The sequence below is a fragment of the Pelodiscus sinensis genome, chromosome 17, assembly GCF_049634645.1.
Source record: "Pelodiscus sinensis isolate JC-2024 chromosome 17, ASM4963464v1, whole genome shotgun sequence".
NCBI lineage: Eukaryota > Metazoa > Chordata > Testudines > Trionychidae > Pelodiscus > Pelodiscus sinensis.
In genome coordinates this window covers 18,224,694-18,249,853 of record NC_134727.1, presented here as the reverse complement: position 1 = coordinate 18,249,853, position 25,160 = coordinate 18,224,694, and the positions used below count along the sequence as shown (strand labels likewise).

The 25,160-nt window shown below is 46.7% G+C and overlaps 1 protein-coding gene across 3 annotated transcripts in view; it reads right to left on the bottom strand.

Moving 5' to 3' along the window:
• The window catches only part of ERGIC1 (endoplasmic reticulum-golgi intermediate compartment 1), a 107,048-nt gene that overhangs the window by 46,877 nt on the left and 35,011 nt on the right, over positions 1–25,160 (bottom strand). For all 3 annotated transcript variants that reach the window (XM_075900263.1, XM_075900262.1, XM_075900264.1), the window contains exons 2-3: positions 23,214–23,275; positions 5,442–5,514 (exon numbers count right to left, since the gene is read on the bottom strand). In XM_075900263.1, coding sequence (XP_075756378.1) covers positions 5,442–5,514; positions 23,214–23,275 — 135 coding nt within the window. The remainder of the gene's footprint in view (positions 1–5,441; positions 5,515–23,213; positions 23,276–25,160) is intronic.

The following is a 25,160-nucleotide window of genomic DNA, read 5'->3' as shown; positions in this document are numbered from 1 at the left end:
TGAGGTCATTGTGGTATTAACAGCATGACAATGACTCCTGGAACACAGAACGGATTTTAACTATGTTAAACATTACTGAAGAATTTTTTTTTTAGGATAGCAGAAAAATGAGGGCAGAAAGGCAATTCTAGGTGAAACAGGAAGCAGTGACTCAGGAACTGATACCTTTGGTAGACTCAGTGCTAATTTAAAAAAAACAAAACCTGTTTTCATTTTATTCAGAGCAGGTTTTTGAGATGTCACAGACACACAGTCAACCATATTTCCAAGTAAAGTTGAGGTATGGACAAAGGTAGGAGGAGATTTTAACAACTATGCCACCGATACAGCATGTCTGTGAATATTAGAAATAGGAACCTAGTCCTATTTCAGTTGAACAGAAAAGCTTTCAGTGTTAACATTTACTAATGACAATTTGCTCTTACATTGTTCATCTTTCCCAAAAGGTTGGTTTCAAAGTGTAATGAGAAGACAGACAAAGCATTATGTCCATTTTATAGATGGGGAAAATGGGAGAGAAGCAGTATCTTGCCTGAGGTCTCACAGTCTTTAGCAGAGTTGGGAACAAAACCTGGAGAGTCATGACTCACATGCCACTGCTTTAAACTTCTAAACACTAACATAATGAAATTGTGATGGGTAGAACACAACATCTCCATGCTCGTCCTTAGTCAAATGTATTTAAAACCACCATACTGTACTGGGCAGGGGTTACAGGAGACAAGTTGCAGCAAATTGCAAGAGAATGCCTACTGCAGGAAAGGGAGGGATGTGCAATTGCATGCTATCTGCCTTTTTAAACATTCATACCACTCTTTGACCACCATGAGATACTTGGAAAAGGATGTATTCATGTACAACCTCCAGTCTGAATGACACATCCATTATACTCCACCTGAAATCCAGTATATAGCTAGAAATAAAAGGCTGAGCATGAAAGCAGCAGCTTTCCCTCAAAGGAATTAAAAGTTTTCCTAAGAGGCATCATTAAATGGAAATAAAGTGAGTTAAGACTTGAGCATGTTGTTTTAATGAGGACAACTCCAAACATGGTTAAACAATGAGCTGAACTAGTGGAATTAGACATAAGACACTAAGGTCACAGAGAGATGATTTGGTTAAAGGAGGAGAGGCTACTTTACTTGCACAAAAACTGGAGTTCTTCCAAATGTGTCCCCTAGGTGCTCTGTGTTAGGATGCATGAGTGCTCCCACATACTACATCTGAGATTTTTGTCAGGACTATCCACAGGTCTGCACGTGCACCGTAGACATACTCATTGTCCAGTAGAAGGTAGGTAGAGGGGACAGAGATGCCACCCCTACAGTTCTCTCTCAACCACAAAAGTTCAGCAAGAGATTCTAAAGCAGAGGGGAAGGAAGGTAGGTAGTAGAACACCCCCTAGGGCCACACATATCAAAGAAATCCAATTACAGTGCAAGTTAAGTAACTCTCCTCCTTCCTGTAGTGTCGCTATGTGAGTTTCATGTCAGGAAAATCTCAAGCAGTACTTCAATTACAGAAGAAGGCGACATGTCAGTTCTGTAACCGGGTATGACAGCATAATGAACATGGTAAAACATGGGCAACAAACACTAGGTGGCCCCCTTATAGATATTGAAGATAGGTGTGTTTTTCAGGATGACTACAGAGGAAGATTGAGCCCTGGTGAAAAAATAACTTGTATAGGGGGGGATGAACCCTAAGGCTTTGTAACAGGACAAAGCATATCCTGAAACCATTTTAGGCAGTCTTTGGGTGGACATAGGACATCCTTTAATTTGTTTTGTAACAGAGACAAAGAGTCATAGAATACTAGAAGGGACCTCAAGAGGTCATCGAGTTCAATCCCCTGCCTTTAGGCAGGACCAAGCAGCATCTACCATTCCTGATAGATGTCTATCTAACCTGCTATTAAATATCTCCGGAGATGGGGATTCCACAACCTCCCTAGGTAATTTATTCCAGTGTTTTACCACCGACAGTTAGGAAGTTTTTCCTAATGTCCAACCTAAACCTCCTTTGCTGCAGTTTAAGCCCATTGCTTCTTGTCCTATCATCAGAGGCCAAGGAGAACAATTTTTCTCCCTCCTCCTTGTAACGCTCTTTTAGGTACTTGAAAACTGCTGTCATATCCCCTCACAGTCTTCCCTTTTTTAATCTAAACAAGCCCAATCCTTTCAGTCTTCCTTCACAGGTCATGTTCTGTATACCATTAATCATTTTTGTTGTTCTTCTCTGGACTTTCTCCAATTTCTCCACATCTTTCTTGAAATGCGGTGCCCAGAACTGGACACAATACTCCAATTGAGGCCTAATCAAGTGCAGAATAGAGCGGAAGAATGACTTCTCATGTCTTGCTCACAACACTCCTGCTCATGCATCCCATAATCATGTCTGGCTTTTTTGCAACAAAGTCACAATGTTGACTAATATTTAGCTTGTCTTCCACTATGACCCATAGATCCCTTTCTGCAGTACTCCTTCCTAGACAGTCGCTTCCCATTCTGTATGTTTGACACAGATTGTTCCTTACTAAGTGGAGTACTTTGCATTTGTTCTTATTAAACTTCATCCTATTTACCTCAGACCATTTCTCCAGATCATTTTGAATTATGACCCTGTCCTCCAAATCAGTTGCAACCCCTCCCAGCTTCGTATCAACTGCAAACTTAATAAGTGTACTCTCTATGCTAATATCTAAATCATTGATGATGATATTGAACAGAATTCGTCCCAAAACAGACCCCGCGGAACCCCACTTGTTATGCCCTTCTAGCATGATTGTGAACCGAGTCCAGAGGAAGACCTTAAGGGTCTAGTCCTGCTGAGATAAAAGGAAAGAGCTATTTTTACATGTAGTAAATGGGGGCTTGTTCCTTCTCTTGAAGAGCAAGGCTTGGGATAACACACTAATAGGTGATTCTCCTTGATAAACATGGAATTCTGAAGAAATTTCAGGTAGAAAGTGAGGCTGTGGACACAACTTATCACAATGGTTCTCAAAGTGCGGTCAGCGGACCACTAGTAGTCCGCAGCCGCCTCCCAGGTGGTCCGCAGCTTGAGCTAATCCCCACCCCACCTCCTGCAGCAGGGAGCACGCTGGCACTTAGGGTTGGGGCTTGGTGGACGCAGGCTGCCAGACTGGCTCAAAAGAGACAGAGAACAGAACCACATGGTGTTTCTTGCCTCCCTCCTGCCCAGCTCAGCTGGGGAAACGGTAGCATAATGACAGACTTTCCCTGTCACTCTTATTGGCTGGAGTTGCAGTCAATGGGATCAGTGGGAGATCATATTGGGACCCATGAGGATGTGGAGCCAGGTAAGCAGCTCCGCACCAGTCCCAGACCCTGCACCTCAATCCCCGCCCCCACCAAGATCCCACACTCCAACCTTGCCCCTATACCAAGGCTAGGCAAAAGATAATCTGTGGGCTGGATGCATCCCACCAGAGCCTCAGCCAGCTCCCTGTCTGCCCCGCCTCTGCTCTGCACTCAGTGAAGATGGCTGCAGGGCCATGTGTGTGTTTCTGAACACTGAGAGCCTGGAGGGAGGGGAGACAGGCTTCTCATGCTGTCCCCACCCTCAGTAGCTCCCTTCGGCCAATTTCAGCCAAGAGCAGCTGCCTGTTTGCAAGACAAGCAGCATGGACAGTGCCCCTCCTACCTCATCCCCCAGGCTTATAGCATTCAGTTCAGGAGCCATGTTTATTGCTTTGCAGTTCTCCTGATCTGGGGCTAGGGCTAGGAGGCAGGGACCCTGGCTAAACTACATCCTGGGCTGCTGTCTGGGAGCCAGGTAAAGTCTGCCAGACAGAGTCTGTCTGTGGTACCCCAGACCCTCACTTCCCCAACCTTTTGCACCCCTACTCCAGCCCCCATTCACCTTCCCAGGCACTGCTCTCTTCCTATGCCCCCCCTCAGGTCACAACCCCCTCCCAGACCTTGCACCCCAATCCACTATCCCTGGTCAAAGCCCGAACCCCCTCCTGCACTCCTGCCCCAGGTTATAACCTCCTCTCAGACTGTGCACTTACTCCTTCCCTGGGCCAGAATACTCTCCTGCATCCACCCATACCCTCCCAGACTCTGCACCCCAATTCCCTGTCCCAGGTCACAATCCAAACCCTTGCACCCCTACTTCAGGTCACACTCCCCTCCCAGACCCCCCTCCTCACTCCACTCCGTTGCCCCAAGGCATGATTCTACCCTTCGCCCAAACTCTCCCCCATATCCCACACCCAAATCCTTTACCCCAAGCTCCCCTTCTGCATCCAAATCTCCATCCCAGACCCCCCCGCACTTCCTCCATTAATAATGAAAGAGCATGGCCCTTGATCACTTACCAAAATCTTGGAGTGGCCCCCCCATAAAAAAATTATTGCCCACCCCCTGCTCTGCACCCTTCTTCCTGGCCAGACACCCTATCCAAAGCCTTCTCCTGCACTGTCCCTTGCTCCTGCACCTCTCACTAGCCAGACACCTATCCCCCACCTCTCCTACATCCACCATTACTCTCGTAGGCCTGGCAGGGTTTGAAGGAGGGATATAAAATCCTGATTTATCAGTTAACTGGGTAAATGTTCAGTTAACCTAACATTTAGCTCACTAACTGACTGAGTGGGGTCCCAGGCCAGCCCCTGGCCCCCGTGCTGGGACCGGAACTAGTTGCCAGCTTCTAGCTCCAGATGCTAGCCACATAGGGCTGGAGCAGCTCTCTGCCCGCAGCAGGCCGTGGGCAGGGACCTGCTCCCAGGAAACTGTTACCCAGTAAGCATCACCCAGTAAGGCAGATGTTCTCCAGGTAACCAAGTTACCCATTTACATCCCTAGTTGGAAGCCCAGGATCTTAGTCACAATCCATACTCAAGGCAGTAGATCAAGGCCTAAGAAAAACGAACAGGCCCAGATTGGACAAAAAAAGAAGAGAAAGGGGGGGGGGGGGGCAGGGAAATCACAGAAAAGCACAAAGCACAAACTGTGCTAAATAACAAAAAAGAAAAAAATCAAAATAATTAAAAGGTAAATACTAGAGCCGTGGTGTCCAACACACTAGCCACATGTAAAGCTAGTTCGCTATAGCGGTAGCCACTATAGAAGCTTCTGCTTCAGAACTGGTTGAACACCACGGTGCTAGAGAATAAGGAAAGATAAACAAGCGATGTAACAAGCTACATGGCTACCTAATGAACACTGCGATGCTCCATCTCAAGCTACAGGTGGATAACAAGGAGATAAAGAGGTGGTGGGTCTGTCCCTACTGGTATACCTTATACTAGAGCATAAGGGTGTCTCAGATGCAAGCATAGACCCATGGACACTGCTGACAAAATCTCCAAACAAGAGCACCTGGGTATGTGCACATCCTGATGCAAGTACTCACAGGGACACTACCCAAGGAATCACTTTAAAAAACAACAACTTTCAATAGCTTATACTTACATTTCAGTGGCTATGAATCCGGTGAGCTCAGACAGGAAAAGAAACAGTATGAAGAAACAGCAGCAGACAGAGACTGGAAGAGACAGGTGCAGGGGGAAGGTTAGTTTAAAAAACTTTCACCAGATTTTATTTGTTTTCATACTCACACCCATTTTCCACTGGTCCCCCTCCCCACTGTCCCCTTACTCTGCCCTGGTAGCATAGCTGGAAACCACCATTCCATTCAGGGGAAGTGATTCAGGCTATATGATGGCATCAGTAGGAAACTGACCGCTTAGAATATCAGCTCTGAATCCAAACGTGGGTTTCTGGTCAGCACCTTTATTCTGAGGGCAACTTCTAGGACTAAGCATAAAATCCACCCATCCCCCACAGCTTTTACTTCTGCAAAGCCAGGTCCATTCATTGACTAATTCAAAGCACTTGCCAATGGACAGGCTGCCGCCACTAGGGCAAGACAGTCTCCTGGGGAGGTCTGGAAGGAACCATTCTCTCCCCTCACTATTATAGCATTCACTACCAATCACCGTCAAAGGCAGGTTCACAGACCAGATGGGCCAAGGGCCTGAGAATGTGGGAGATGGAGATTGACACACTGGATTAGGGTAGGTTCTAGTCTCTCTACAATGACGAAAGGTTCCCAGTAATCCAGAGAGAGACACCTATAGCAGCTATGGGGAACCAAAACCAGGGAGTGGGCCGCATGAGTGTCCTTCTTCACCTCAGTGGGCCGCAGCAACTTGTGGCTCACTGGGGTTCCACCTGCTGCACCTCAGCCCCCATGCCTGTCCCCCTCTCCCATGCATCTCTTGCACACTGGGCATCGGAGCCCTGCACTTCCTACTACTGCCCCTCAGACAGCCGGGCTCTCAGCCAGCCACTGGTGATCTTTTATCTCTAATCCAACTAACCTAGAGAGTGTATTCAAACCAGAAGATAGCTCACAGGGAGCCAATGTAAATCTTGGGTATTATTAGTTATTCCTCACCAGGACACTGCTCATCACTGTGAAAACAGTCTCATGTGACAGTCACAGTCACTAACCCACAAAGGGGGAATGGGAGGAAAGGAGACTCATGAGGGTAAAGCGTTTGGCAATAACAGAAGATAGAAAGGGGAGTTGATGATGTGGCGACCAAGGGGAACCTGGCTGGGATTTACATCTGTATTAAACATTCTCCACATTCCAGCTCCAGAGTGAATCACCACAAAGGAGTAATTCAGGACACATCACACAGTCACAGGGAAACAATGAGAGCATTATAACCCCAGCTCACACTCCCTCCTTGGAGTATGATCCCACCTCTCAGTACTACCAGTGTCCCAATGACTGAGCATTCCATGGCAATGACCACCTCACCTCAAAACACAACCACTGAGTACAGAGGACTGAGACCTACGTAGAGCAGGGGTTGGCAAATACCAGCCCACTCGCTAGATCTAGTCCAGTGGTTCCCAATCTTTTCAAGCATACGGACCCCTTTTCAATCTATTAAAATGTCATGCACGCCCCCTCCCTGGGGGAGAAAAAAAAAAAGAAAACAAAGGAAAGAAAAAGAAAAAGAAAAAAGAAAAGTAAGGATTGGGCCCACAGTAGTGGGCCCAATCCTTATTTTTGAACTTTCCACAGACCCCTTGCAGTACCGTCGTGGACCACCATAGGTCCGTGGACCACAAGTTGGGAAACACTGATTTAGTCTATCAGGGTTAGCTCCTAGTGGGCCCTCACAGCTATATTTACCTGTACGGCTGCAGATACATGCAATCTCAGCTTCCATTGGCAGTAGATTGCCATTCCTGGCCAATGAGAGCTGCAGGAAACTGTTTCCCGCTCTATACCACTTTCCACCATTCCTATTGGCCAGGAATGGTGATCCACAGCCAACAGGAGCTATAATTGCTGGTACCTATGGCCGTGCTGGGAAATACAGTGGCGGTGGCCCGCCAGGGGCTAACTCTGGCGAACATCCACCATGTTATTGCCCACCTCTGATGTAGGGTGATTGTTCTCCCTCAACTTTATTCTACTGGGCTGATACAGCCTCCATTTCATCTCCATTCCCTCAGGAGACTGACAGAATGGTTGCCTGCAGGGGGAAGGTGTTTTAGCCCCTTACTGTTCAAGACCAAGGCGAAGCTTGGCAGCAAGGAGAGGAAGGAAGAGACAGTTGAGGCAAAACACAAAGATGGAGCCCAGATATCTCAAAGCTTTATGCCGCATTCTTCCAATCTATCATCTCTACAACTCGGCAGAAAGGCAAATTCCTGCCTTGCTTCCCCCTTCCTCAGCAATATCATCTCAGAGCTCACTCACTTTCTAGCAGGCGGAAGGATTAACAGAGACGCCCAAACCCACTAAATGGGTCATTCTTTAAACAGGAAAAAGAAAAAGAAAAGGAAAAATAAGCCTCAATTGTAGGAAGAGGGGGAAGGGAGGAGAGACTTCAATGGAAACCTTCACAAATGCACACACACAGTTCCGTCCATCTCTGCGCCTTTGGCAGGGAAAAGAATTCAACATTCCCTTGCTACCCCAGGACGCCTCTGACCTGGTGCACAACAATGGGTCTGGAGAGGGGAAGCTTTTACTAGAGTATCGAGACAAATTCCTCAAAGAACAAGGGGATCTTTGTTCATCTACCTAACGGAACCGGCACAAACTGGTTGATCAGGATGCTTCTTATTCATAAGCAACCAAACAGCAGGGAGGTCAGGTCACTGAATAGGGCCACAAGTCCTGGCTGCTACTCACAGGAAGTTTCTATTGCACATATTGCCCATCAGTCAAAATTTTAAACAAATAAAAACTCTGCATTAAAATAAAAATGAGAGACTGGTAAGATCATCTGCCACACACTACTTAACATGACTCTCCTTACAAGCTTTCCCTTGTCTTCCACAACCCATTAAAGACTCTAGTCTTCCTATAAAGGCCTTCCACGATACAATTCCTCGCTCTTTCTCTACTCTCATACCCTCTTACTTGAGCCGTATGCGGCTCTCTGCAACACCCCTTTTGTAGGTTTCTTTCACTTGCATCTTCGCACCTTCTTCCGTGCCATCTCTTATAGACTCATAGACTTCAAGGTCAGAAGGACCATTATGAGCATCCAGTCTGACCCCCTGCACAGTGCAGGCCACAAAATCCCACCCACCCCTCCTAGAATAATCCTCTCACCTATATCTCAGATATTGAAGCCTTCAAATACTTTGAAGGCCCCAAGATGCAGAGAATCCTCCAGCTGTGATCTGTACCCCATGCTACAGAGGGGAAGGCAAAAAACCTCCAGGGCGCCTCTGCCAATCTACCCTGGAGGAAAATTCCTTCCCGACCCCAAATATGGCGATCAGCTAAACCCTGAGCATGTGGGCAAGACTCATCAGCCAGACACCCAGAAAGTTCTCTATAGTAACTCCTATTATCCCTCCATTGACCTATTTCCCACTGATAATGAATGGTCAATTAGCTACCAAGATCATGTTATCTCATCAAACCATTCCCTTCATAAACCCATCTAGTTTAATCTTGAAGCCAGATAGATCTTTTGCCCCCACTACTTCCCTTGGAAGGCCATTCCAGAACCTCACTCCTCTAATGGTTAGAAACCTTCGTCTAATCTCAAGTCTAAACTTCCTACTAGCCAGCTTATATACATTTGTTCTTGTGTCCACACTGGTATTAAACTTAAATAATTCCTCTCCCTCCCTGGTATTTATCCCTCTAATATATTTAAAAAGTGCAATCATGTCCCCCCTCAGCCTTCTTTTGGTTAAAGTAAACAAGCCAAGCTCCTTGAGTCTCCTTTCATAAGACAGGTTTTCCATTTCTCGGATCATCCTAGTGGCCCTTCTTTGTACCTATTCCAGTTTGAATTAATCCTTCCTATACATGGGAGACCAGAACTGCACACAGTATTCCAAATGGGGTCTCACCAATGCCTTGTATAATGGCACTAACACCTCCTTATCCCTACTGGAAATACCTCGCCTAATACATCCCAAGATCGTATTAGCCTTTTTCACGGCCATGTCACAATGGCGGCTCGTAGTCATTCTATAATCAACCAGGACTCCTAGGTCCTTCGCCTCCTCCGTTACTTCCAACTGATGTGTCCCCAGCTTATAACTAAAATTCTTGTTATTAATCCCTAAATGCATAACCTTACACTTCTCACTATTAAATTTCATCCTATTGCTATCACTCCAATTTACAAGATCATCCAGATCTTCCTGTATGATATCCCGATCCTTTTCTGAATAGGCAATAGCTCCCAACTTTGTGTCATCCGCAAATGTTATTAGGACACTTCTACTTTTGGTGCCAAGATCAGCAATAAAAAGATTAAATAAAATTGGCCCCAAAATTGATCCCTGAGGAACTCCGCTAGTAACCTTCCTCCAACCTGACAGTTCACCTTTCAATATGACCCGCTGTAGTCTCCCCTTTAACCAGTTGCTTATCCACCTCTCAACTTTCATATTAATCCCTATCTTTTCCAATTTAACCAATAATTCCCCATGTGGTACTGTATCAAATGCCTTACTAAAGTCGAGGTAGATTAGATCCACTGCATTTCCTTTATCTAAAAAATCTGTTACTTTCTCAAAAAAGGAGATCAGGTTGGTTTGGCACGATCTATCTTTTGTAAAACCATGTTGTAATTTGTCCCAATTGCCACTAGCCTCAATGTCTCTAACTACTTTCTCCTTCAAAATTTTTTCCAGGATCTTACATACTACAGATGTCAAACTAACAGACCTAAAGTTACCCGGGTTGCTTTTTTTCCCCCTTTCTTAAAAATCGGAACTATATTAGCAATTCTCCAGTCAAATGGTACATCCCCTGAGTTTAGAGATTTATTAAAAATTTTTGCTAATGGACTTGCAAGTTCATGTGCCAGTTCCTTTAATATTCTTGGATAAAGATTATCTGGGACCCCCGATTTACTCTCATTAAGCTGTTCAAGTTTGGCTTTTACCTCGGATATGGTAATACAGGCAGTCCCCGGGTTACGTACAAGATAGGGACTGTAGGTTTGTTCTTAAGTTGAATCTGTATGTAAGTCGGAACTGGCATCCAGATTCAGCCGCTGCTGAAACTGATCAGTTTCAACAGCGGCTGAATCTGGACACCAGTTCTGACTTACATACAGATTCAACTTAAGAACCCCAGGCATCCCCAAGTCAGCTGCTGCTGAAACTGATCAGCAGCTGATTCCAGGAAGCCCGGAGCAGAGGCTTCCTGTAGTCAGCCACTGGTCAGTTTCAGCAGCGGCTGACTTGGGGATGCCTGGGGCAGAGCAGCTGGGGTGCTGCTGGGTTGGTCCAGTAGCGCCGCCGCTCCTCGGCGCTACTGGACCAACCCAGCAGCACCCAAGCTGCTCTGCCCCAGGCGTCCTGATTCAGCCGCTGCTGAATCTGACCAGCAGTGGCTGAATCAGGACGCCTGGGGCAGAACAGCTGGGGTGCTGCCCGGTTGGTCCAGTAGCGCCCAGAGCGGCGCTACGGGACCAACTGGCAGCGCCCCAGCTGCTGTACCACAGGTGTCCGGAGCAAAGCCATGGAGCACGGGGGCAGCGGGACAGCCCAGACGCGCCGTGGCTGTCCTGCTACCCTCGGGCTCCGTGGCTTTGCTCTGCTTTGTTCCCCGTCCCCCTGGTCTGCAGACCAGGGGGACGGGGAGCAAAGCCGTGGAACACGCGGGCAGCGGACAGCCCAGACGCGTCTGGGCTGTCAGCTGATCGTGCGCTCCGCGGCTTGGCTCTGCCTTGCCCCCTCCCCGTCCCCCTGGTCTGCAGACCAGGGGGACGGGGGGGGGGGGGGGCAAAGCAGAGCCAAGCCTCGGAGCGCGTGGGCAGCGGACAACCCTGTCCGCTGCCCACGTGTTCCGCCGCTTTGCTTCCTCTCCATGGTCTGCTGGAGACCAGGGAGAGGAATGCCCCGTTCGTAACTGCGGATCCGACATAAGTCGGATCCGCGTAACTCGGGGACTGCCTGTATCTACCTCCTTATCTTTAGTCCCATTTGTTAACTTACCATTATCCCTAAGCTCTTCATTAGCCTCATTAAAGACTGAAGCAAAGTATTTGTTCAAATATTGGGCCATTCCTAGATTATCCTTAACCTCCACTCCATCCTTAGTAATTAGCGGTCCTACTTCTTTTTTTGTTTTTTTCCTATTTATATGGCTATAAAACCTTTTACTATTGGTTTTAATTCCCTTTGCAAGGTCCAACTCTACCTGACTTTTAGCCTCTCTCACTTTATCCCTACATGCTCTAACCTCAATAAGTTAGCTTTCTTTACTAATCCCTCCCATTTTCCACTCCTCATATGCTTTCTGCTTTTTCTTAATCACCTCTCTGAGATGCTTACTCATCCAGCTTGGTCTAACACACCTGCCTATAAATTTTTTCCCTTTTCTAGGGATACAGGCTTCTGACAGCTTTTGCAACTTTAACTTAAAATAATTCCAGGCCTCCTCCACTTTAAGATCCATAATTTCTTTAGTCCAATCAACTTCCCTAACTAATTTCCTTAATTTACTAAAGTTAGCTCTTTTGAAATCAAAAATCCTACTCTCAGATTTATTTTTGTTTATCCTTCCATTTAATTTAAACTGAATTAGCTCATGATCACTCGAGCCAAGGTTGTCTCCTACAACCATTTCATCTATGAGGTCCTCGCTACTCACCAAAACCAAATCTAAAATAGCATCCCCCCTTGTTGGTTCAGCAACTACTTGATGAAGGAATTCATCAGCTATCACATCTAGGAAAATCTGAGCCCTATTATTATTACTAGCACTTGTAATACTTGTATACAGTGCTTTGAAACTTATCTTCTCACTTCCTCGTTCGCCAAACATTTGCCCTCTTCCAAAGCTTCCCTTCAAACCTGCTCCTCCATTGAAGATTTGCAGCACTGCTTCCCAAATAGAGTAAATTGTACTGTCCTAAGTTTTTGAACATAATTAGTGAGTTTGGGCGCCCAACTCTTAAATTGCATCTAAGCTGCACAGCTTCCTAATAAGCCCTGTGCAGGGACTCAGGACTGCCACACAGAGAGGAACCACAGCCAGGGGAGACACACCTGTCTCCTGACCACAGCAGCTCCTTGCTAGGCTGCAAGAGCACGCCTCTCCCTGGCTGGGGGAGCTGCTGTGGCTGAGGGAAAGATGTGCTCCATGCACCAGCAGAGAGCTACTGCAGCTGGGGGAGAGGCACCTTCTCAAAGTTCTCCCTCCACTGTCTCCAACAGCATGGACTTGCTGTACCCGAGAGAAAGGTGACTCTCGCCCAGCCTAACCCAGCCTCACCAGAGCTGCCATGGCTGGCAGAGAGGTATCTTTCACTACACCTGGAGCTACTGTGGTGAGAAAGGACGGAGGAAGCCCACTCTCTCTGGGAGCCTGTATCCCAATCCCCTCATCGTCAGCCCCACCATAGAATGTGCACTCCCAGCCAGAGCCCTCATCTTGCTCAATCCCGAGCCCTCTCCCACACTCCAAACCCCTCAGCCCTAACCCAGACAGACTGTCCATGTACAGGCAGTTCCCGTCTTACGCGGATCCGACTTATGTCGGATCCGCAGTTACGAACGCGGCTTTTCTCGCCCCGGAGGACACGGACTGCGGGACCTCGCGGTCCCGCCGCCCGTGTACTCCGGGGCGAGAAAAGCTGCTCCGCGTCTCCCTGGTCTGGGACTTTCCAGAACCTTCTGCACTGGCTCCTGACAAACTATTAGTGACCAGCTGCTTCAGAATGTTCCAGAACCTCCTCTGTAACTCCCTGTCAATCCAGAAACAAAAAAGGGCTCTACAACCTTCTCAACTTCCCTGCTGATCTGTATCTGACCAAGTGCCCCATAACATCCAGACCTTTCTCCCCCAGACAACTGACTAATTGCCAGTCTGAAACTGATTAACTGATTGTGCAATTGCCTCCATTCTGCCAAACCATGACTCCTCTGCCAAAGCTGAAGATTCAAAGCAAATCTGGTTTTTTTCCTTAAAAATAAAAACAGAGTTACACTTTTTCATTTCTGTTTATTTATTATTGCTATTTTAACAACACCATGACTTAAACACAGATTGTGTGTGAAGGATTCATATGTTCCAATGGGTGATGTTCCAGCCCTCTATCAGCTACAGGCAGTCCACAACTTACGCGGATCCGACTTATGTCGGATCCGCGGTTACAAACGCGGCTTTTCTCGCCCCGGAGGACACGGACTGCAGACCAGCAGACCAGGGAGATGGGGAGCAAAGCCTCGGAGCACGCCAGCAGTGGGACAGCGCGGCGCGCCTGGACTGTCCCGCTGCCCACGTGCTCTGCGGCTTTGCTCCGTGTCTCCCAGGTCAACAGACCAGGGAGACGGAGCAAAGCCATGGAGGACTTGGGCGTCCCCACCCCCGGTCTCCCTGGTCTGCTGGGGGGGGGGGGGGGGGTGCAGCTAATGCCTCCCCCAGCAGACCAGGCTTTTCTTGCCTACCCCTGGAGTAGAGCAGCCGGGGGCTTCCGGGTTGGTCCCGCAGCGCTGCTCCGGACCAACCCGGCAGCACCCCAGCTGCTCTGCCCCAGGAGTCCTGATTCAGCCGCTGCTGGTCAGTTTCAGCAGCGGCTGAATCAGGACGCCTGAGGCAGAGCAGCTGGGGTGCTGCTGGGTTGCTCCAGTAGCGCCGAGGAGCCGCGCTACTGGAGCAACCCAGCAGCACCCCAGCTGCTCTGCCCCAGGCGTCCCCAAGTCAGCCGCTGCTGAAACTGACCAGCGGCTGACTACAGGAAGCCCGAGGCAGAGTTGCTCTGCCCCAGGCTTCCTGGAATCAGCCGCTGATCAGTTTCAGCAGCAGCTGACTTGGGGACGCCTGGGTTTCTTAAGTTGAATCTGTATGTAAGTCAGAACTGGTGTCCAGATTCAGCTGCGGTTGAAACTGATCAGTTTCAGCAGCGACTGATGCCAGTTCCGACTTACATACAGATTCAACTTAAGAACAAACCTACAGTCCCAATCTTGTACGTAACCTGGGGACTGCCTGTATAGAATGAATTTTGGTATGTGTTCCAAAATGTAGGTGATGTGTCACTCATCTCCATATTAATGCACATAAAATTCATTCTGCACTAGGGATGTTGAATATTGGTTAATTGAATAGTTGATTAACCTCATGAATTCTTATTGGTTCCTTGACCATTCTATAGTTCCTGGGGGTGGGACCGGCAGCCAGTGTGCTCCAGCCCTACTCCTGAGGAGCCCCCTGCCACTCCACGCTGCTGCCTCTGATACAGAGGCAGCAGCGCAAGTTGCCAGGCAGGAGCTGGTCTGCAAGGGGAGCCAGTTTAAAAACCATCTCCCCTTGAGGACTGGCTGCCTGTGGCCCCACGCTGCTGCCTCTGATACAGAGGCAGCAGCCCGAAGTGGCAGGGGGCTCCTCAGAAGTAGGGCTGGTTTGCACTCGCTGATATAGAGGGAGCAGACTCTGTCCGGGGGTGGGAGGGAGGGCCGAAACTTTTTTCCCCCCAAAAAAATCTTTAGTCAAAAAATTAGTTGAAACCAACCTGTTCCATGTGAGAAGTTTGGGTTTAGACAAATTGTCATTTTTTCAACTAAAAAAAACTTTATCAAAAAATTCCTGAGCAGGTCTAACCTGGATGGCAGGTGGTTTGCTTAGCAACTTTCCATCTCTGCCTTTTTCCAGCTAACTCTTCCATATATATCATATACAACAAGCTCCATCACCTATATACCCCTGCCTTTCTCCCCCCCCCCCCCATTCTTTTTTTTTGTAAATGAAGACAAAGCAAAATCACATTGATGCAGCATTCAGATTGAGAATACAGATGCAGGTCTCTATTATAGTGTAAAACAGCAGATAGATGTACAATTATACAACCAGCTAGGAAGCACAAGGAGGGGTGATGTTACCGTTGTTGTGCAAGTCATACCAGATGTGTAAACTCCAACCTCTACACAGTGTTTCTGTAGAACTTTACCGAGTGCATACAACACACACGTGACGTAAACTATGCATCCACACTCATGGCTAAGTTGTGGGATTGGCAGAGACGCAGTCTGCCTTTCAGACCCCTATCATTATGTCAGGCAGCTCAGGCCCATCCAGAGACCAGCTTGTCAGACTGCGCTGTAAGTGTAAGGAGAAGGCCATTTTCTGTAGCCACACTGTAAGGCCTAAAGCAAGGATTTCAAACTCCCAGATCACGGGTCATCCCCAGCAGGAGCAACTGCACAATCCGTCCTGGGAGTCGCAGCGGGTGGAGGAGAAGGAGTCTGTTACTGTCCTCAAACCCCATTTCTTCCCACCATTGCCCCGTCCTCTTCCCCCATGGCACCCTGTCCCCAAGGATATGGCTTCGGGGATCACAGAGGGAGCTTGGCGCTACACAGCAGCAATGGTCGGATCCCTAGCACTCCCTGCAGTGGCAGGAGCCATAGGGAAGAGAAGCTTACTTGACTGGCGCTCTTGCTCTACTGCTTTCTGCTTCTCCATGGCTTCCGCTGCCACAAGAAGTGCAGAGGGACCCAACCGCTGCTGCCGTGCACTGCCAGCCCCCTCTCCCCTGCTATCCTCAAAACCATATCCTGCATGCAGTAACTAACAGCTTCCCCTCCTCCCCAGCCTGCAGTTTAAGACCGCTGGCCTAAAGCCTACAGCCTGTCTGCAGCCTGATTGAAAGAGCAGAAGCCATTAACTGAGAAGCAGGAAGTCAGATCCTTACATTGCATTTAATTACATTAAAACAGTACAGTATCAGCCTATTAAGATGACCCTGTCCTAATGGCCCCAGACAAAGAGACTGATCTTAAGATGGTTAAACAGAATTTAGTTTGATAGAAAATTAAGTAGTTTGTCAGACAGAATGCTATTTCTTCACTGTTCTATCAGTACGGTTCCCACTTTTATTGTTTGTCTGTATGATCTCTGCCTGGTTCTTTAATTGTTTCCGTCTGCTGTATAATTTTGCAAGGTGTAAATCAAGTAATGTGGTGGAATATAATCGGTTAGAGAATTGTTACAATATGTTAGGATTGGTTAGTCAACTTTTAGTAAAATAATGGGTTACAGTATAGCTAAGCATGACTCAAATTTCATTATATACAGTGGGGTCCAAAAGGAATTTCTTTGTGAAACAACTCCAGGACACAGCTCAAAGAACAGAGTCAACAGACCTCAACAATCTTCCAACGAGGTTGTGTAGACACTTGAGTCCCCCAGATGTACCTGATCCTGACTGGGGCTATGAGGAAACATCTGGCTTATTGGGAGTGGTGAGCATTGTATGCTTAACATGCGTATGCTCTTTGTGACGATTATTAATAAATAGAAGTCAAGTAGAATACTACTATGTAAGGCTGCAGGAAGATACACTCTGATGAGTTCTAATAATTGGGTCTGTGTATTTAAATTAAGAGGGGTGTGTACGAACCCCAGGAATGGGTAAGCGTGGGTGCTCCTAGAACATATGAGTGACAAGAGAATTTTATCTCAGAGGGGTAGCCATGTTAGTCTGTAATGTTAAAAAAAAAAAAACAAGTAGTCCTGTGGCACCTTAGAGACCAACAAATATATCATGAGCTTTCATGGGTAAAACTTACTTCATCAGATGAGTTGTAGTGGAAATTACGGAATCCAGGGTGTATATATAACATCAAAAGCAGTAAACTATCAATTGTAGGACCAGTGTTAATGAGGATAATTAAGTAACACTGACTGTGTCCCATTCGTAGTACGTGATGTGGAAATATGAATATCAAAGGCAGAGAAAATTGCCTTTGCAGTATGTTATTCTAGCCCAAGTTGACAGTGTCAAACTTGTTGTAAATGAATTTATAAAAGAGAATTTTGTGTGGGTTACAGCCCTGGCATGTGCTGTTGCAGCCCACATATGCAATCAGAGCCAGGTTGTAACAGTGATCTGCTAGAAAAGGAGCTCACGAGCATCACAGATACTCAACAGAGGGAAGGAGGCAATAAAGATTTCATAGGGATACCCATGTTAGTCTGTTTCAGCAAAAAAATGAGGAGCATTTAACCAAGTGGGTTCCAGCCCACAAAAGCTTATGCAAAACTGAATTTGTTCACCTTTAAGGTGCCACAAATCTTCTCATTAATGTTGACACAGGGACTTAATGGAATGGCATATGACCTGTTCACTGGTTTGAGGATGGAAAAAGTCAAAAAAAAGACTATTAAATGAAGGATATTTTAATGAGGGCCTGAAATTACTGTGTACTAATGATCGCCGCACAGTCTATACATCGATTAAAGGAGACAGTGGGCATTTAGGTTTCTCTAGCCCTCATCTTGCCATATTTTAACGGACTGTTCTAGTTCTTCCAATCCTAATGACGTTTTGGCAGTTGCTTTGTATCACTCATGACTTCCATAAAAAGTCCACAAAGTTTAGAGATTCTGTTTTTACAACCAAGGGTCAGAGGCTGGGTCAGGCAGGCAGCCCAGTGAGAAGGCTGTATAGAGAGATAGCCAGCACAGAAGTTACAGATGGTTTTGCAAGTTGGCTATCCAACTGACGTAAGCTTTCTAATCTCCTCCACACTGTATTGGTGGCAGGCAGGCAGGCTGAAGTGAAGTGGTTAAAGAGAAAACTGTCAAGGGGAAAGGGAGGCTTGATAAGCCAAGTACAGGAAGAAATGAGTCAAGCATTTTAGCAGGATTCCTGGCCTAGGGATGTTAGATAGCAGGTTAATAGTCAACTAACCACATGAATTCTTAGAGGTTAGTTGACTATTCTATAGTCCCAGAGGGAGGGGCCAGCAGCCACTGCAATCTGGCCCTACTCCTGGGGGGCCCCCAGCACCGCTCAGATACAGAGGCAGCAGTGCGGGGTGCCAGGCGGGAGCTAGTCCACAAGGGAAGCCAGTTTAAAAAGCAGCTCCCCTTACGGAATGGCTGCCTGCTGCCCTGTGCTGCTGCCCCGATACAGACGCAGAAGTGTGGGGTGGCAGCAGCCCCTGTCCATGGGGTTTGGGCTCCCCATACACAGAAGCTGTTGGAGGGGGAAGTGGGCAGGCAAAGCTTCCATGAAGCAGTCTCTGTTCGCAGTGGCCCTGGCTGGCTGCGGACAGAGGCTGCTCTGGTAGCAGCCTCTGTCCACAGGGAGCTCAGACTCCCTGTAGACAGGGGCTGCTGCTGCAAATCAGCCTCTGCCTGTGGCAGACCCAGGCTCACCGCAGACAGAGGCTGCTCTTGCTTCCCACCACCTTGCTACCTCTAATAAAGAGACAGGAAGGGGAGAGGGAGAAACGCAAGTAGTCAACTAGATTAACCAATAAGCATAGGCGCATCGGTTAATCGTCTAGTCGACTACTCATTCACATCCCTATCCCAGCCTCCAAAGTTTTCCAAGACAAACTTCCTGCATGAATCAAATGTCACAGATCAGAGAAGGCCACACGGGGCCAGCTCTAAAAGAGCTTTTGAAAAGCTCTTTTTCAGATGATATGGTGACAACTGCACTAGAGGGCAAGCTCCCAAATGGAATCAAGATAAGATGTGGGACTGTCACTCCCCAAATAGAAGGATGTTTTGGGGCCTCAACACACACTAAGAATCCCTTCATCATAACAGATCTGAGGGGCCTCCAAACTGGTCAAGAGGTCTGTGCACTCCTTATGACGTGTGCGCGCACTCTACAGACCTCTTTACTAGCATATCGTGAATAATCTTAGCAGCTACACCACAACTAATGGGGGAGTAGGGTCAAAGCTGGAGTAATTCAGTGATTGGGAGAGCAAGGAGGACATGGACCCTCTAAAGAGAAATGGTAGAGTGACACCAAATATTCTCATCCAATCTCTGATCCGGAGCGTCCCTGGTTCATGCAGCCCTTCGCTTCACATCCTTCTGATTCACTGTTACTCAGTTCTATTCAATGCTTGTTGCCGCCAAGGGATATGACATCACTTGTGTCAGCAAAGAAAACAGGGTCATTGACCCAATCTCAGTGAGTGAGTGAATGGTGCTCAACTATGTGATCGAAGGGAGTCAGTGTGAAATGGAACAGGAAAGCTGCATTAGGCATCCGATTACAAATTTGGCAGGATCAGCTAGATATGTATTTACCGCTCCACACAGAGCACTCGGTGGCTGTGATGGTGTGAAATTGCATTACTCAATCAATCTGAAAAGGAGGAAGGAAGAAGAAAGGCCCAAGGCGAGAAATTTACATCAGCCAAAACTACGCACAGGTACATGGGGTGTGGAGTGGATTGTTAAAGCAATTTATGACAAGGTGAAAAATAAAAGACAAAAAATGCAGCATATATGAGTCATATTGGGCTCTCCTCTCCAACAGCCGCATTTCTGATCCCAGAGGAACCCCATCATTATGACCATCCCAGGACCAACTGTGACTGTGAGATGATGAGGGGAGGTTAGAGAGGGTACAAGAGCAGAACACACAATAACAAGGGATGATTTTAACTCATCTCTTATTGACTGGGTAAATGTCACTTCAGGCCAGGATGTAGACAAAGTTTCTAGATACATAATGACTGCTTCATGGAGCTGCTAGTTATGGAACCCATAAGAGGTAAGACAATTCTTGATTTAGTCCTAAGCAGAACACAGGATTTGGTCCAAAAGATGACAATAGCTGAACTGCTCTGTAATAGTGACCATAGTGTATACATTTAGCATTCTTGCAGAGAGGATAATAGCAAAGAAACCCAACTCAGTAACATTTAAAGCAGGAACAACATAAAAATAAGGCCACTTAAAGAGATGAAAATTAAATGGAGCTGTCACAAAAGTAAAAGGCCTGCAGACAGCATGGGAAATGTTTTAAAAGACCATAACAAAGGCTCAAATTAAATGGATACCCCAAATCAGAAAACACAATAAGAGGACAAAAAGAATTTCACCCTGGCTAAAGAGCAGAGTAATGAAGGCCATTAGAGGCAGAAAGGATCCTTTAAAATTTAGAAGCTAAATCCTAGATGCACAAAACTCGCAGGTAAAATGTGGAAGTATAATAAAAGGCCAAGAAGGAATTTGAGAAGCAACTTACATAAGATGCAAAAATCTACTGGTAAGAATTTTTTTAAGTATATCTGAAACAGGAAGCCTGCCAAACCAATAGTGGAGCCACTAGACAACCAGTTGTTAAAAGAGCACTCAAGGAAGACAAAGCCATTGCAGATGAGCTAAATGAGTCCTTTGTATTGATCTTCACTGCAGACATGTGCAGGAAGATTCCTATCTGAGCGCTTGTCCTTTTTGGGCAACAAATCTGCAGTACTGTCCGCACTGAAGTAGAGGGCAAATTGGTAGGAACTACAGTAAAGAAAATAATTACCAGATAAACAGGTAATTATGATTTTGTTGGGAAGAGTCAACATGGCTTTTGTAAAAGGAAGTAATGCCTCATTAATCTATTAGAAGTCTCTGATGGAGTCAACAAGTATATCGGTAGGGTTGATCCAGTTCATATGGCATACTTGGATCTTCAGAAAGCCGGTCCCTCATCAAAGGCACTTAAGGAAATTAAATAGTCCTACGATAGCAGGGAAAATCCTCTCCTGAATCAGTAACTAGTTAAAAGATAGGAGACAAAGGACAGAAATAAATAAAAAGTGTCTATTCTGGGACCTGTACTGTTCAACATATTCATTAATTCATTGTTCCAGAAAAAGGATCAATTCATGAATGATCCAGAAGTAGCAAAATCTCCCGATTATACAAAATTATTTAAGATAATTGAGTCCAAAGCTCAGTTGCCAGGTGTCCCTAGTTCAGTGTTTCTCAACCAGTGCTATGCATACCCTTAGGGGTATGCGAGAGAAGTCGGGGAGGGGGGGGGAAGGGTATGGAAACACAAGTGAAATCTGACAAAAAATGTCTGGGATTTTGCCCTGCAAAGGGGGATCGGGGAGGGGGCAGTGGCATGTGTCTGTCAAATTTAACGTTTGGAGCCACGCACCCTGACATTAACAGCTGCTCTGCGCACGCGCCCCAGCACCTAGTGGGAAAAGTGCATGGCTACAGTGGCAGCAGCTCTGGTGAGACCCAGGGCAGTTCCAAGTTGGGGGTGGGTGGGTCTGGCCAGTGGTGTAGCAAGGAGGGATGGAGGGCGGGGGGCAGCTGCCCCCAGATGCCACGTTAGAGGAACGCCGGGCTGGAGTGGGAGCGCACAGCCCCACACAGCGAGCCCAGCGCTGGCGGGCCACTTGCTCCCCGCAGACAAGCCATCCTCATTTTCCCATGTTAAATTGCCATCCAGACAGCTTTTAAAAAAAAAAAAAAAAAAAAAAAAAAAAAGCGCCCAGGATTCAGAGAGGGGGCGGCTTCAACGGAACGTGTGACTGTCTTTCGGAGCCACACGCCTGGACAAGTCACGGACCCTCTGCGCACACGCCCCAGCGCCTGGAAGGAGAATCACGTGGCTGTGGCAGTGGCTCCAGTGAGACTCAGGGTATTAATAAAAGAACAAGAGAATCCGGGGGTGCCTGGCTCTGGGGGAGGGAAAGGGGAAGGGCATTGGGTTAGAGCTGGGGGTACTTATATTTTTTTAAAAGGATACTTTATAAAAAAAAAAAAAAAAAGGTTGAGAAACACTGCCCTAGTTGACAGGACACTGCAGTAGGTCGCAGTAACCACTTGGGGGTGAGAAGATCAGCAGCTGCAGTCACATGAAGGAGCTGCACTCTGCTCAGCTGTGAACACCTAACACAGAACAGTGGATGGCTTCCAGATTAGGCTCTAAGGGTAGGTGCTGTTACTTTTGCAACAATACTGAAAACCACCTAATGAAATTAACAGGGAGCAGGTGTAATTCAACAGAAATTATTTTTTCCACATAAAACACTGTGGAATTAATTGCTGTGGGATGCTGAAGGTCAAAAGTATAACTAGGTGGTGGTATTTTTCTTTAAATTCAAGTAAGTTTGTGGGATATGGGTTCATCAATGGCTATTAGCCAAGGTGATCAGAAATGCCGCCCTATATTTGGGGCAACTCTAACCCTCTGACTGCCAGTAGGAGAAGACTGGGGTGGGTCACCCAATTGCCCTGTTTTGTGCATATGCCCTGAGAGCTCTGGTTTGGGCCACTGCCTGAGACAGGATACCGAGCTAAATGAACCACTTGGGCTGAACCAATATGGCAGTTCTTATCCTACAAGAGGCTTCTTCACTCTCTGTGTAATGCCTCCACAATATCCCCAGCAGGTCTCAGAGCCTGACACCAGAGCTTAGGTCCTGGCATTGATATGGGCTAGTACCTCACGCCACCCACCAGCAAGTATTTTTGGGCAGAAAAAGGTCAGTATTTCCTGGCTACAAACAGGGTTGCCTCTAGTTCCCCGTCAGCCTCATATGGTTGGGGTGAGGGTGTTTCTAATAGGACAGAGGAGAAATAGAAGAAAAAACATGTCAGGAACTGCAAAGTCTGTTTGGAGCAGGCACACACCCATCAAAGCAGTGAGCTAAGCAGCTCCCCATCTACTTCAGCCTGTGTCAGAGTTAAAAGGTTGGAGACTTCAGAGCCTGTTTTTAACAACTTTCTTATTGCCATTTTCTGTCCATTTAGTTCTAAACCCAAGCTGCCTTATTGGGCTGTCTAGCTCCTCCATACAAGAGCACAAGCCAGTCACAGCAGGTTGCCTCAGCTACAGGAGATGCCTTTTCTCCTGTGTTTACCATCCGTTTAACAATCAGATCTTTTAGAGGGAGGCCAAAAAAAATACTAATTTTAGACTGGAATGTGCAGCGACAGCAATGAGAGCTGATACTTACTAATAGCTCCTGTATAAGTTGGCTGTGTAAGGTCTTTTGGCACCTTCCTGTAGATATCAAACCTGAAAGAAGAAAAGCAGCAGTCATAAAACAGGTGGAATTTTTCAATATATTTCTTGCCCCTGCAAAGTTGAATGATGCTCAGGATTTTTCCATTCATGTTTCCAACAACATTTTTCATTTTACAAAAGGACATGAAAAAAAAATCCCAAAACCCTTTCCTTCCGTACAGTTATGTAACTGAACTGTTTTTAGGCTCTACCTTAGTAAGCTCCCTCTTCCACCTCCCTTGCCTTGCTTCTTGGTTCTCCGCACTCTGCTTAGTTAACATTGGGAAAAAATAGGTTAAGGTGGACAAATCATAGACCATTGTATAATCAATGATGTCATCAGAAAGAGTATTCTTTTTCCTTTTCAAATAATTTGTATGCAAACTATGGGCTCATAAATGCAAGGAACTGAGCCCAGTACAAGCTAGGCAGGCTCGCTACAAATGCTCGTCTCTGAATGCACCACTGTGCTCACCTGCAGCAGCCACTTCGGACCTCGATCAGAGAGGCTGCTAGTGTCATGGGACTGGCCAATCATTTTGAAGGTACTGACAAGCAGACCCAGAGACTAGGAGAAGAAAACCACACATTTTCATTTAGAGATATGACATTTTGAATCCAGATCTCTGGAGGCTAAAACATCTGCACACTAACATACAGGACCCAGTATCCCTTGCTGAAATCATTGAAAACAAAGAAAGGTGACATGGCAGCAGGGATTCATGGAAAGAGCTTGGAAAAAGCTCCAGAGAGTTCTGGCTTCAATTGACAAGAAACTTAAGGGAAAATATTAGTCCAGTTGATTTCAGTGGCATTACACCAACGCTGTATGTACTATGACGTTGATAAAGCACACAAACTATTGCAAGCTAATCCACAAAGCAACTTGCACTGTGTTGTGTGTTCAGTGTTTGCAGCTTTTTCCTCGTCAGTCTCCAGGCAATAATTTAATAAGTCATAGAATTGAGGTAAGAAATCTATATTTGGATATAAGACATAGGGAGAGATACCAACCGGGCAATTTGCTTCCCCTCACTCCACGAAAAGAAAACTAGTTTAATATTAGACTGCTATTTCTATTCAGTCATGTCTTTTAATACCAACATGGCTCAACTTTGCTATTTTAAACTCCCATAGTTAAACTTTCACTGCCTTATGATCTTGGCTATAGTATTTCCCATCAACTTGTGCTCCACCATGCCCTGCCACAATGCAGGTCTGGCATCATATTTTCCAAGACTCAATAAAAAGTAATTAGTTCACTAAAAAGAAAACCTACATCCTGAAGTGTGATGTGACCAGTTCCCCACCAAAAATTGCCTTGGGTTTGAGGGTTTTTTGTTTTTGTTTTTTTAAGTTCCTTGCAGTGAGAACTCTCCAATCCCAAACTGGACACTATAACCACCCGCATTATCTCACAGAAAACAGAAGATTAAGATTCATTCTTCCACCCTCTGAGCTCCTGGTAACCATCCCATCTGTTCCCTGCCCCCCCCCCCCCCCCCCCACACACACACACACACACTGCTGCCTCTATATCAGAGGCAGCAGTGCAGGGGGCAGGAGGTGGCTCCGTGAAGGCTGTGCCCTGGCTTCCACCCGCCCTCTCTCTTCTGTGGGAGGCAGCAAGGGGGAAGCAGACATCTCCATGGAGCTGGCTTTTGCTGGCCCCCTCACCTTCTGCACTGCTACTTCTCTATCAGAGGCAGCAGTGCAGAGTGGGGGTGGGCAGGCGGCTTTGCATGATCTGGTGCTCCTGGGGAGCCAGCTCCTGCCTCCCCCCACCTTGCTGCTTCTGATATAGAGGGGAGAGAGAGAAGAGGGAGTGTATGTAGTCATTTGGATTAACTGATAAGCTTCGTTTACATGACTTTACACTAACATCCCTAAATATAAC